The sequence below is a fragment of the Tachyglossus aculeatus genome, chromosome 10 (genome assembly GCF_015852505.1).
Source record: "Tachyglossus aculeatus isolate mTacAcu1 chromosome 10, mTacAcu1.pri, whole genome shotgun sequence".
In the NCBI taxonomy this organism is placed as follows: domain Eukaryota; kingdom Metazoa; phylum Chordata; class Mammalia; order Monotremata; family Tachyglossidae; genus Tachyglossus; species Tachyglossus aculeatus.
In genome coordinates, this window is record NC_052075.1 from 47,110,395 (window position 1) to 47,124,882 (window position 14,488).

Genomic DNA, 14,488 nt, shown 5'->3' on the forward strand with positions numbered 1-14,488 from the left:
AGCCCCATGGGGAACTGGTTTCTTTTGTAACTACCCCACACTTAGTATAGTACTTGGCACATAGAAGCAGCGTGGCTCAGTGGAAAGAGCCCGGGCTTTGGAGTCAGAGGTCATGGGTTCAAATCCTGGCTCTGCCACTTGTCTGCTGTGTGACTTTGGGCAAGTCACTTAACATCTCTGGGCCTCAGTTCCCTCATCTGTAAAATGGGGATGAAGACTGTGAGCCCCACGCGGGACAACCTTGTATCTACCCCAGTGCTTAGAACAGTGCTTGGCACATAGTAAGCACTTAACAAATACCAACATTATTATGATTATTATTATTATAGTAAGCACTTAACTGTAAACTCGTTGTGGGCAGGGAATTGGTCTGTTTATTGTTATATTGTACTCTCCTAAGTGTTTAGTACAGTGCTCTGCACACAGTAAGTGCTCTATAAGTACGACTGAATGAGCGAATGAATGAACAAATATCACGGTTATTATTTAAAGGTAAAAGCTCTGCTCTTTAAACCTCCCCTTCTGATATTCTTCCCACCCCTACCTCCATGTGTGTGTGTTGGTGGGGGGGGAAATCCCACACCACCAACCCCGCCACTTCCCCAGACCAGCATCTTCACTGCCTGCCCTAAACAGGTCTAATCTGGGGAGCCATATTCCACCCCAGAAGTGGCTGCATTCCCTGATGGATAAAGTAGAATCTGTAATGAAAACTGATGTTTTGGGAACCTTCCCATTTACAAAAGGCAAAGCCCTCTGCAACTCGAAAATGAAGCTGATTTTGATGGTGAAAAGCAGAATAGCTTTCAACACAGGGGGATGTTGTGTTAAATTTTTTTGGAGTTTGCCCTCAAAGGCTTAGTCTCTGATACTTCAAAAAAAAAAAAAAAGGCTCCCTTTGCCCTCAGTAGAAACTCTGTAGAATGAAATGAAATCCTGCATTCTGAGTGTAATGGCCATCTCTGCAAAGACTAGGCCTCTGACTTCATGTGGTGACCAGTGTGATAACCACACCCCAGATGTTTTTAAAATGGGCACACTGGTTTTGGAGGTTGCCCTGATGCCCTCTAGGAATGGACCAGAGTGGTCTAGAGAAATTCTCTGTATAAAATTGCCTCGTGGCCTCTCTCTAGAAAAAAAGCCACCCAGCTGACAGTTTTAAGGAACAGCATCATAATTCCGCCTTGAATTTGCTTAGCACACTTATTTTCTCCAAAGTGCTTTCGCATCAAGATTCACTTATCCTGAAGCAACCCTCTGAGGAAGGGAAGAGGCAGGTTTGATTATTATGATGCCCCTTTTACAGATGAAGAAACCAGGGCCCGGAGAAATGGAGTGACTTGTCCAAGGCCTCACACAGGACAGGGGCAGAAGCAGGGGACTAGAACCTGTCTAGGCAATTCTGTGTCCTCTCAACACTAATAGCACATAAACCCTGCTCTGCCACTTACTTGCTGTGTGATCCTGAGCACATCAACTTAATCACTCTTTGCCTCAGTTTCCTCACCTGTAAAACAGAAATTAAATCTACATGGGGCTCACAGTCTAGATAGGAGGAAGTAGGGACAGGGACTCTGTCCAACATGATTATCTGGTATCTCCGCTGCAGTACTTAGTACAGTGCTTGGCACCATAAGCACTTAAATACCATAATTGTTATTATCATGTGTCCATTGCAGGGGACGAAAACCACGAAATCCACCAAGCCAGCAGCGTCTGACCTACCGGTCCCTGCCGAAGGGGTCCGCAACATCAAGAGCATGTGGGAAAAAGGCAATGTGTTTGCATCCCCTACTGGGACGGGCCCGTCCAATAAGGTGAGCCTCAGAAGATCATGGGTTTGCAGGATGTGCACAGCAGGAGTCATCTCTCTGTTTTGAATAGAGGAAGCAGTGGTAATTAATGGTATTTACTGAACGCTTACTACGTGCAGAGCACTGTACTGAGTGGCTTGGGTGAGTACAACAGAATTCGCAGACTCATTCCCTGCCCACAATGAGCTTACAGTCTTGAGAGGGAGACAGACATTAATGTGAATAAATTATATCTAAGTTAAAGATATGTACATAAGTGCTGTGGGGTCAGGGGAGTCGGGGGAGGCGAATATCAAATATCCCAAATGAGCAGTTTGGGTCCTAACGAATCCCTGCTTCACCTGTGAAGACCCAGTGGAGAAGTTCAGTGGGGGTGAGATTTGAGGCTGAGCAGTCGTGAAACCGCTCAATAAAACTTGAGAGCACAAGATGTCTTCTTTGAAAAAACAAACAAAAAAACTTAAAATAAAAATCAAGATGGTCTCCCTCTGAAACCCAGAGGCTTGTTTCAGTCCCTCAGTCAAGCATGACTTGTTCGTGTTCTTAAGTCAAATAAATGCTATAGGGTTCTGAGCTTGTGGTGGGCAGAGAACGTGCCTGTTGGTTGTTATATTGTACTCTCCCAGGAGCTTAGTACAGTGCTTTGCACACAGCACGCACTCAATAAATATGACTGAATGAATGAATGAATGATTCAATGATAAATCCTGGATTTCCTTAGCAGAGGTAATTTCAGATATAATGTACTTTGGTTTCGTTTCATTTTCTTAACCACTTTAATCTGTCTGCAGGAAACCGCAGGCTTGAAAGTGGGAGTTTCCAGTCGCATCAATGAATGGCTAACTAAAACCCCCGAAGGCAACAAGTCGCCTGCTCCCAAGCCTTCGGTAAGTGCCTTCTTGGGGCTGGCCATGAAAAGACTGTTCCAGCTGTTTCCATCTTCCAGAAGCAGGCTGGGCTGGTGGGTGGGGAGAGCGGGACGGGACAGGGGGAGAAGCCAGATGAAGTGGCCTTTTCTCTTGCTTCTTTTCAAGAGGGCCTGAATCTATTTCCACCACCGCTGCTCCTGTGGTTGAAGTCAAAACCCCCACACAGCCACAGAGTCTTTCTTCTATCTCTTCAAGCACGGGATGCTGTCTCTTCCTCCTGCTGTCTGTCTGCCTCAGATCAGTGGGTAGGAGAAGCAGAGGAACCAGTCTAGAAACCCTCCCCTCCCTGGCACCGGGGTGGTGGAGAGGGGCAGGCAGAGGGAGAGGATCAAACAAAGGCAGGATCTGTCTTCCATCCAGTAGTGAAGCAGTGTGGTCCAGTGGATAGAGCACGGTCCTGGGAGTCTGAAGGACTTGGGTTCTAATCCCAGCTCCATCACGTGACTGCTATGTGACCTTGGACAAGTCACTTCATTTCTCTGAGCCTCAGTTCTTGTCTTATGGTGTTGCATCGTCTCTGACCCATAGCGACGTCATGGAAACCTCTCTCCCAGAACACCCCAACTCCATCTGCAATCGTTCTGGTAGTGTATCCGTAGAGTTCTCTTGGTAAAAATATGGAAGTGGTTTACCATTGCCTCCTTCCGCGCAGCAAACTTGAGTCTCCACCTTCGCCTCTCTCCCGTGCTGCTGCTGCCCAGCACAGGGGAGTTTTGACTTGCAGCAGATTGCCTTTTGCTCGCTACAAGCTAGGAATGGAATGGACAAGCCTCTGCTTTCATTCGTTCATTCAATCGTATTTATTGAGCGCTTACTGTGTGCAGAGCACTGTACTAAGCACTTGGGAAGTACAAGTTGGACTCTCCCTCCCGGAGTTGAGACTGGTAGAGTACTGGAAACTCTTCAGGTATGACTGAGAGGGGGCGGCCTCAGTTACCTCATTGTAAAATTGGGATTAAGAGTGTGAGTCCCATGTGGGGCAGGGACTGTGTCCAAAATGATTAACTTGTACCAAGCCCAGGGCTTAGGACAGCACACGTAGTAAGCACTTAAAAAGTACCATAATTATTAATTATTATTATTATCCCTCTGCCAGTCAATCAATGGGTTTTATAATAATTGTGGTATTTGTTAAATACTCTTCTAAGTGCTGGGGTAGACAAAAGATGGTCAAGTCTCACGTGGGGCTCACAGTCTAGGAGAGAGAACAGGTATTAAATCCCCATTTTGCAGATGAGGGAACTGAGGCACAGAGAAGTTAAATGGTTTGCCCAGGTCACACAGCAGACAAGTGACCGAGCCAGAATTGGAGCTCAAATCCTTCCGACCCCCAGGCCTGGGCTCTATCGACTAGGCCATGCTGCTTCTCTATTTTGCACTTACTTGTGCAGAGCACTGTACTAAGCACTTGGGAAACTACAATGCAATAAAGTTGTTAAATGTTTTACCTACTCACAAGGACCTTACAGTCTATAGGGGGGAGATGGACATTAAGATAGATTAAAGATAAGGGAAAGAGTATATCTGCATAAATGCTGGGGGGGCTGTGGTGGGGGGCACTATACCAAGCGTGGCTCAGTGGAAAGGGCACAGGCTTTGGAGTCAGTGGTCATGGGTTCAAATCCCGGCTCCGCCAATTGTCAGCTGTGTGACTTTGGGCAAGTCACTTTTAACTTCTCTGTGCCTCAGTTACCTCATGTGTAAAATGGGGATGAAGACTGTGAGCCCCCCGTGGGACAACCTGATCACCTTGTAACCTCCCCAGCTCTTAGAACAATGCTTTGCACATAGTAAGCGCTTAATAAATGCCATAAAAAAAGCCCTTGGGAGAGAACAATAATAGAGATGAGACGCAATCCTTTCCCTCAAGAATCTCACCTTAGTCCCTTGCTCTTAAACTAAAAAATCAGGGGAAAGGTGAATCCCAAAGTGGAAATTTGGCTCTCTTTTGTCGATGTTACTTAAGACAGTACAAAACGAGCTCCCTGTCAGCCATGTAAAGGGGCTCTGCTCTCTTAAAATGTTTTTCTGGCCAAAGAGTGTCACAGACAGCAAGGAGCAAAGCATTCAACTAAGATATCCAAGGAGTTCAAACTTCCCTCTTAATTGAATAGTTTGAGAAGGCAAACCTTGCTTTGAATTAGCCTTTAGTGGGACTTTGAAATGGAATTAGGTCACCTGGTTCTCCCCTCGAGGAATCCCTCCTGAGATAATTCACAGAGAATAGTCTTCCAAGCACTGGCACGGGCCTTAAGCCAGAAATTTCCACATTAACTGCTGCTGCCCTCTTATTGCTGCAGCTGGGATCCATAATTGGATGCATTTTCACACTCAGAAGTCCTGGAGTGTGAACACTGAATGGGAGGTCTTAAAGAAAGTGAATACTTCCTATCTCATTTAAAAGATGTTTGGGTTTCAACATACACTGCCAGTTCTGTCCAAGTGCTACAGGAAGGAGTGAGGCTAAATGGAGCCTCTTCTAAGCTCAAAATGCCCTCCATTTTTCCTGGTCCTTGCCCCCTCCTCCCATTATTGCCTCACCTGTAGTTCAGGGAGAAGGCAGGGAGGGTTTGGAAAAAGCATCAAGGATCTTGTCTACTAACTCTACTATACTCTCCTCAGGGCTTAGAACTCTCCTCTGCTCCGAGTAGGTGCTCAATAAATACTCCCTATCTGCACATCTTGATTTAGTACAGTCCTGACTGCTTGGTCATAATCAATCAATGGTATTTACCGAGGGTAAGCTTGTTATGGCCAGGGAACACGTTTACCAGCTCTGTTATATTGTAACTTTCCCAAGCGCTTAGTATGGTGCTCTGCACACAGGAAACATTTAATAAATACAACTGATTGAATGATTGCTATTTGCAGAGCGCTTGGGAGAGTACCATGTGACAGAGTTGATAGGTACGTTCCTTGCCCATGAGGTGCTTACAGTCTAGAGGATATTAGACCAGTGGCTTCTTGCTTTTCCCATTCTCTCATGCCCATCCTGGGTGCACCAGTTCTCTCCATCAGCTTCCAGCTGAGGAGCAAGAGTGGTGAAGGGGCTGTGGAGAATAATAATAATAATGGCATTTATTAAGCACTTACTATATGCAAAGCGCTGTTCTAAGTGCTGGGGAGGTTACAAGGTGATCAGGTTGTCCCACGGGGGGATCACAGTCAATCCCCATTTTGCAGATGGGGTAACTGAGTTGCAGGGAAGTGACTTGCCCAAAGTCACACAGCTGACAATTGGTGGAGCCAGGATTTGAACCCATGACCACTGACTCCACAGCCTGTGCTCTTTCCACTGAGCCACGCTGTTCCTCTAAGACAGAAAGGAGAAGACAGAAAGGCAAGATTTGGTGCTCACGCTTGGCCTTATTGCTATTTCCTTATCAAAAATATTACCACTTTAAACCCAGAACAACCTTCTGAACGAGGGTAGGTTTTCAAAAGTTTAAAAAAAAAAACAAATGAGATAATCAATCAATCCATGGTATTTATTGAGTGCTTACTGGGTGCAGAGCACTATACTAAGCGCTTGGGAGATTACAATACAATAGAGTTGGTAAGCACATTCCTTGATGTGTGTTTGGGGGGGCAAGAGCTATGAATTTGCTGAATAAATTGAGGGGAACCTGTGTATTATTGGGGAACCCCCCCTTCCTTCCTCTCCCCCTTGACCCCTTCTCCATCCCCCCATCTTACCTCCTTCCCTTCCCCACAGCACCTGTATATATGTATATATGTTTGTACATATTTATTACTCTATTTATCTTGTACATAGCTATTCTATTTATTTTATTTTGTTAGTAGGTTTGGTTTTGTTCTGTCTCCCCCTTCTAGACTGTGAGCCCACTGTTGGGTAGGGACTGTCTCTATATGTTGCCAACTTGTACTTCCCAAGCGCTTAGTACAGTGCTCTGCACACAGTAAGCGCTCAATAAATACTATTGATTGATTGATTGATTGTAGATTTAGTCATTTTCCCCATCCCCGCCCTGCTTAACCACTTTCATTAATCACATTCCAAAATGCCAGGAGGCAAAATGGGGTTCCAGTTGTAAGTTCTTGACTTGGTTTCTTTTCAAAGAAAAAAATCCCTCTTGTGTTAGTAGTGGGGCACCCTTTTATACCTCAGCCCACCTACTGCAAGTCAGAAGAGGAGTGAGTTCTCGTAGAGGGTTTAGTAGCTTCTGGCCCTTCAGGGAGCATTCAGTCTTGCCCACCACTACTACCCTGGTTCCCTACTGGGTGAGTCCCTCAGCACTGGGGAGATTGAATTCACAAGGCACCCCTGCAGCTTGGCAGTTAGAACGCTCCTCCTCTCCCGCGTGGGTCTGACTCTTTTATCCCTCTTGTCTAAGCTGCAGGTTAAGACACGAAATATTGAGCTAACTTGTCTCTCTTTTTGTTTCAAAAAAACAAACCTGAAACAAAAACAACATACGCTCTCTCTCAGCTGACTACTCTTCCTCCTCATTCTTTGATCTCTGCTTGACTGGAAATCCGATTCTGAAGCCTCCATTTCTCCCTCTGTTCTTCAGGAGTGGGTCTTTCTTTAAAAATTAAAAGCCTGGTCAGGTAAATAAATGCATTTACATTTCCTCTTTGTCTTAATGTGCCAGTCTGTGGACTCTAACCGCCCAACGTTTCTCTCCACCCTCATTTTCAAATGCAAACATATCAATCAGTTCTCTTTTGCCCCTCCTAATATAACCAGTTGGGCAAACTAGCCCCTGAGCTATCATGATATCAAGTTTCTCATAATAATAATAATAATAATGATGATGATGATGATGATAATAGCAGCATTTATTAAACCCTTATGGTATGCCAAGTGCTGAGGTGGATACAATCAGGTCCGACAGTCCCTCTTCCACATGGGGCTCACAGTCTAAAGCGGAAGAGCAGATATTTAATCCTCATTTTACAGATGAGAAAACTGAGGTACAGAGCAGTTAAGTGACTTGTTCCAGGTCCATGAAAGGTAAGTGGCGGAGCCATGATTAGAACCCAGGTCTCCTGACTCCCAAGCCCGGGCTCTTTCCATTAGGCTGTGCTGCTTCTAGTGACTTGCCAGAGTCAAAGGCTTGCAGATTGGGTCCAAGTGAAGGGGCACCTATTCTCTCAGCCTTCCTTCCCCCTCTAAAGCAAGCCACAGCTCTGGGCAGCCAAATCAGCAGTTTTTCTTTTTCATATTTCCAAAACTCTAACCAGGCTGACTGCACAAATTGTTGGACTGGGGAAGGGGAGTGGGTAACTCCACTTATTCTCACCGCTTGCAGGCCTGGTCAATCAATCAATTATATCTATTGCGTGCTTACTGTGTGCAGAGCACCATATTAAGTACTTGGGAGAGTACAACATAACAGACACAGTCCCTGCCCACAATGAGCTTATGGTCTACCTTACTGGTGATTGCTAAGATCCAAAAGCCAAGCTGCCCCTTAGCTGAGTCTAACATGCTTTCCTAGCTCTCAGCATATTTAAGTGGATCTTGGGTGGTGTTTTATCTACCTAGCTTGGATCAAGGGCTTAGTACAGTGCTCTGCACACAGTAAGTGCTCAATAAATACAATTGAATGAATCCCACCAATACATTCCTATTGAGTGGGATGGATTTTAAAATTAGGGCCATGTCCAGGGGGATTTTAGTCTAAGTGGGAAGTAGTGTGACCTAAGGGAAAGAGCATGGGCCTGGGATCCAGAGGACCTTGGGCAAGTCACTTAACTGCTCAGTTCCTCACCTGCCTCCTCTGTAAAATGGGATTAAATCCTCCACCCTTCCACTTAGACTCTGAGCCCCTGTGAGACAGACAATCCAACCAGATCATTTTGTTTAAGCCAGTTCTATTAGAGTATCTGGCCTATAGTAACCACTTAACAAGTATCATTTTTTTTTAAAAAAGTGGTCAGTAAAGTTCTTAGAGCAAACCTGCTTTGAATCAATCAGGGTGGGCAGCTACTGCACGTAGAACAGTGCACTTAAGTGTAGGGGAGAATCCGAAGCAACCAGTAGACAAGATCTCTCCCCTCAAGGAGCTTATAGTTGAGTCAGACATTAAATTACAGATAGGAAGGAGGGAAAGAGGATATGTGTGCCTGGGTTAGAGCTTAAGTAATGTGCACAATAAGCACAGAAAGGCTACAGAGGGCAGGGTGATATAAGCAGGGGAGATGCAAAATTAAATCAGGCCACTTTACCTTCTCTGCAAAAAGCAGTTTGTCATCAAGTGATAAACTAGATTAGACGTCAAAAAGCAGATCAAAGAGAAGTCCATATTGAGCCTCTCTCCATTGGACCTGGAACCTGTATGAAATAATCATAATAAGAATAATAATAATAATCCCCAAGATGTACATAGTGCCTTTCACTGTTCCTCTAGTAGCACGGGCACATAATTGCCCTTCACATTTTACACATGTAAAATTTGAGGCCCAGAGAGGTTAAGACCACCCAAGAAATTCAGGGCTACAATCCAGTTCTTCCGCTTCCCAGCCCTGCTCCTTGCCTTCCCCTCCACCCTTCTGGGTGGCTAGAACGGATGAGATTTGCCTAACCCATTTCCTGTCCTCTGGATTCGGTAGGACTTGCGACCAGTAGACGTTTCCAACAAGCGCAATCTCTGGGAGAAGCAATCTTCGGAAAAGACCACCTCACCCATGAAGGTAGATCTGTTTCATCCCCGCTCTGGCTACTGGGCTGTCCTACCACTACTCATTTGTTCTGTTGCCCCGGGGACAGTCGATAAGGAGCTGGGGGGGGGGGGGGGGGGGGGGAGGAATGAAACCTCTCCTGATGTGGTCGTGGGTCTCGCAGAGAAGACCCAGAGACTCAAGGTCTCCCCGTGCCAAGGGCTCCTTCTCTTTCCCCTCTACGCCCACCCAACTCTCTGTGTATTTTTAAACAAATGTGCTAATATGTGCGTGTTTCTCTCTCACCTTCCATACAGGTGTCATCCGTGGGGAAAAAGTCAGACACCAATGGTAAGCAAGGCCAGTAGCTTGAATCGTGTTTGGACAGACTGGGACTCTGAAATACAAAAGCAAACAGGCATGGGTTCAAAGTTGACTGTTGACGTGCCAAAGCCTGTCTGAGAGGGCTCCTAGGGCCTTCCCGGGGCTGGCTGTCATGAGGAGGGCCGTTTAGTCAGTCGATCGATCATATTTACTGAGTGCTTTACTGTGTACAGAGCACCGTACTAAGTGCTTGAGCCACTATCCTGGGCAGAGTGTTGCTTCTTCTGCCCCCCTCCTACACGTGTCATGCGCTTTATTCTGGGGGCAGGACAGGGATAGGCAACTGGTGACCCAAGCACCGTTCTAACTCCCCTTTCTTCTGACTAGTTTTGGGCATGCTGAGACACCTCATACTCAGGGTTATAGCTCCTGGCACTGCTCCGCAAAACCTTCCTGGCATTTATTGAGCACTCTGTGCAGATCACTGTACTAAGCGCTTGCGATCGAGTCAGTAGGCACGATCCCTGCCCACAAGGAGCATAGACCAGTGATAATGCCCACAGATCCTATTCACTCTTGCCCTCCACCTACTTCCACTTCTTGCCTTACAGAGACATGCAAGCATCTGTTACTTCCCCCTGGCCTCTCAAATCTGCCCCAAAGAGAGTATATATAAGTTTATATATTTTATATTTTATATATTATTTTTAGAACCCAGGTCTCCTGGCTCTCAAGCCCGGGCTCTTTCCATTAGGCTGTGCTGCTTCTAGTGACTTGCCAGAGTCAAAAGGCTTGCAGACTGGGTCTAAGTTAAGGGGCACCTATTCTCTCAGTCTTCCTTCCCCCTCTAAAGCAAGCCACAGCTCTGGGTTATATATTTTATATTTTATATATAAGTTTATATATATATATAATATATATATTATATATATAACAATATATATTTTGTGTGCGTGTGTGAGTGTGCTCACGTGAGCAGAAGAATTTGCCCATTTCCCAACCTTGCCTCGTTTGCCACTTGGAGAACACTGCTCCAGGTTGCAGGGCCTTCCTCTAGAGGAGGCCAACGTGTGATCAGAAACGGGTGGCTTTGCCACAAGATTTTACATTTCTCTTCTTTCAGCAGGTTTGAGACAATTTGAGAAAGAACCCTAGGGACCTGCTCAAGATCCTGGACCAGCTCAGTTGAGAAGTGCTCAATTTTCCCTTTTTTATATTTATGTTTATCGACCAGAATGTGGGTTCATTTTTTGGTCTTTTTTTTTTTGCATTAGCCCAGCTAAACCCATGTATATTAGCACTGTATTTAATAATCACAGTCTAGAGACATTCATGGTAAAAAGTACTGCCTTTGCACAGGAACCTATTTCTAAAGAAACCCATGCTGTGAAATATAGACTTTTCTACTGATAGTCATCACGCTAAATCTGAACAGCGGTTTCAGATGCATCAGAAGTCAACCAAAATAGATTCAAGTTGGAAATTGCCTATGAAACGTGTGCAGTATCCAGAGAAAAATAAAACAGTTGTTACTTTTGGAACCCAGAAGTCATATTGTTTCTGCACTTTAGACTAAGGCATGGAAGAAATCATTTGAGTTGACATTTGTCATATTTTTTGTAAGTTGCCCTTGTCAGATTTGAAATACTGCATCATTACCCTTTTTTTGTTGTTGTTTTGTACCTTTTAAAGTATCCCTTTTTTCCCCCATTCTAGTTAAGTTAATATCTAAATTGGATTCTTATATTAGCTGACAGCGGTACTGATTTCATAAAGTTGGTTTTTTTGTGTGGTTTTCAGTGGTAGAGATTAGTAACGTGGAGCACCATTTAGAACATATATTTTATATATATATGTATGAACATACATATATAAACACACATTGCTTTACGAAGTTTAGCTCTAAGGCACTACTAATGGTAGGATGCTTAAATATTATATTTAGTAATAAACATACATAACTAGCCAATATCACAGCTTTTTCAAGTAAAATTTCACATGATTTCTATATTACCATTTCATAATTGCCATTACAAGCATGGCAGAATAGATATTCAGATGGTTTTTTGTAAAATGTCGGTTGCCCTTTAATGGAAAAAAAATTATTATAAAAAGGGGTGGGGGGAATTGGAGGAAAATAGCTCAACATTTTGTAGAAAACAGAGTAGTTAACTTATATGAACTACCGTGATACAAGGCAAAAATTGTTAAGTGTGACATGAGCAGGTTTCCAAAACTGCCACCTGGACCGTAGCCGGAGTCCACGTGATTTTCAAAAATGGAGTTAGCCTTCTGGTTTTTGGAACGTCTCCCAAAGATCTTACAGACGTCCCATTGTGTATATATTCTATATACTTATTTGAGGGCAGGGGGGGAGTAAGGTGGGGGGGAAGAGCTAGGCCAACAGGTATTTAAGATTAGCTGCCAGGCTCTGAGTGGACAATGGGTTACCTCTGAGATCTTCATATCCAAAGCCCCACAAATCTGCAGGTGGGGAGAGAAGAATGGGGCAAGATGAGGACACACATGCAGGCATATCTAGGAAGTAATGCCTGCCAGAAGGTCAGCCCAGCCTGCCACCCCCTACACTCCCTCCCACCCCCCAACCTCTTCAACCACAGGGCCCAACCCTAATGACAAGCTAGGGGGGCCACCTAAGATGCCATAGGACCACAGAGTAGACCCAAAGCCATCATTCATGGGCCGAGCATGGATTTGCTTTGATTTCCCAGTCCACAGGCCCCCACAAAGTCAAAACAACTTCGGGCATTTGAACTGGTGCGTCTCTGTTCCCGTAGATATTGTAATTTCGATGAAAACGGCGAAGAAAATATGCCCTGTCTCCAGATTCACTCCAAACACGGTTCAGCCAAGAGTTGGAATGAATCTGGAGACAGAGTGTATTTTAATTCACTCCAACTCTTGGCTGGAACATGTTTGGAGTTGGGCCTTGGGAGGGGGGTTGCTCTGTGTGTTTTTCTTCATCTTTCTAAAAACAGCCTTTTTGTTTACATGTTAGGATGCAGGGGCAGTCTTGTGATCGTTAGGGGGATGAAACTGCCAATTGCCTGGCCTTGTCTGTGATTTGGGCCACTGTTCGTTTCTGTCAAACACTTGGGGTCTTTCACTGACCGCTGATCGCTGCAATACAAATGAATTATCTGAACCATATATTCTGAAACTGCATCCACAATAAATGGGATATCTCCTCATGCCTCTGACTCATTCCTTTTACGCATATTCAGAAGAATAATTCAGAGAGGGAGGACTGTTTTGCATCATAAAAGTGAGGAGTGAGAGAACTCTGCCCGGGACCCCCTTACAGATTTTAAAGAAAAAAAAGAACTCAGTGGGTGGAAGCTCACTCTTTACAAATGTCAACTTTACTACCGTATTGTAGAGGGCTCTGTACACGTGCCCAACTAGGGTGGTGCTGGCATTGGAGGAATAGAAGGGAAAACAAGGGCCTGGGGGAATCAATTCAAAAGAACTTCCTCTCTTGCAGAAAGTCCCTGGAGAACAAAAAGGTCAGAGAATTCCAGAGGCTTGAGCACTGCACTGGAGAGTCAATAAAACCGATACCAATTCCTCTCCTCCAATTCCCTCCTTGACCGTTTAGTATCCAGCTTCTGCCCCCTCCATACTCCCGAAACTGCCCTCTCCCATGTCACCAATAACTTCCTCCTCGCCAAATCGACTGGCCTCTACTCCATCTTCATCCTCCTTGACCTCTCACCTTTGACAGGGTGGACCAACCATGGGAAGCAGTGTGGCCTAGTGAAAATCAATCAATCAATCGTATTTATTGAGCGCTTACTGTGTGCAGAACACTGTACTAAGCGTTTGGGAAGTACAAGTTGGCAACACATAGAGACAGTCCCTACCCAACAGTGGGCTCACAGTCTAAAGAGCCCAGACCTGGGAGCAGAGGATCTGGGTTCTAATTCCAGCTCCATCACCTGCCTGCAGTGGTGACCTGAGGCAAGTCATTTAACTTCTCTGTGCCTCAGTTTCCTCAACTGTATATAATGGGGATTCAATACCTGTTCTCCCTCCTTCTTGGACTTGGAGCCCCATGTGGGACAGGGATTGTGCCCGACCTGATCAACTTGTACCTACCCAGCGCTTAGAACAGTGCTTGACAAATTGTAAGTGCTTAAATACCCTTAAAATATAAACTTTTTTTTAAAAAAAAACAGTTTTTTCTCCTGGAAACACTACATTACCTTGATAGGAGAAGCAGCGTGGCTCAGTGGAAAGAGCCTGGGCTTTGGAGTCAAAGTTCATGGGTTCAAATCCCAGCTCTGCCAATTGTCAGCTGACTCTAGGCAAGTCACGTAACTTCTCTGAGCCTCAGTTACCTCATCTGTAAAATAGGGATTAAGACTGTCAGCCCCCTGTGGGACAACCTCATCACCTTGTAACCTCCCCATCACTTAGAACAGTGCTTTGCACATAGTAAGTGCTTAATAAATGCCATCGTCATCATCATTATTATTATTATTCCTATGACCATCCTCGCTCACCTTGTTTCTCCTCTCACCTCTCATGCTGATCCTTCTCCGTCTGCTTGACCTGCCCTTCCTGCGACTCCCACTTGGTAGCTGAGGGGTCCCTCAGATTTCAGCTGAGGGTCCTCTTGTAGTCTCGATCTACACCTTCTTTCTTGGGAATTTCATCCATTCCACCTCACTAGCTCCGATACCCTCTCCTCCTCTGCAATCTCAACTCTTCCTGCCTTCAGAACACCTCAAGCACCACATGTCCAAAGCTACATGCCTCAACCTCTCCTCA

General features: G+C 45.1%; 1 protein-coding gene across 1 annotated transcript in view; it reads left to right on the plus strand.

The window, feature by feature from the left end:
- Positions 1-12,907, plus strand: part of CALD1 (caldesmon 1) — a 196,977-nt gene extending 184,070 nt beyond the window's left edge. Inside the window, exons 12-16 of the mRNA XM_038753282.1 lie at positions 1,680-1,817; positions 2,606-2,701; positions 9,323-9,403; positions 9,688-9,721; positions 10,818-12,907. Coding sequence (XP_038609210.1) covers positions 1,680-1,817; positions 2,606-2,701; positions 9,323-9,403; positions 9,688-9,721; positions 10,818-10,849 — 381 coding nt within the window. The 3' untranslated portion in view covers positions 10,850-12,907. The remainder of the gene's footprint in view (positions 1-1,679; positions 1,818-2,605; positions 2,702-9,322; positions 9,404-9,687; positions 9,722-10,817) is intronic.
- Positions 12,908-14,488: the final 1,581 nt, after the last annotated feature.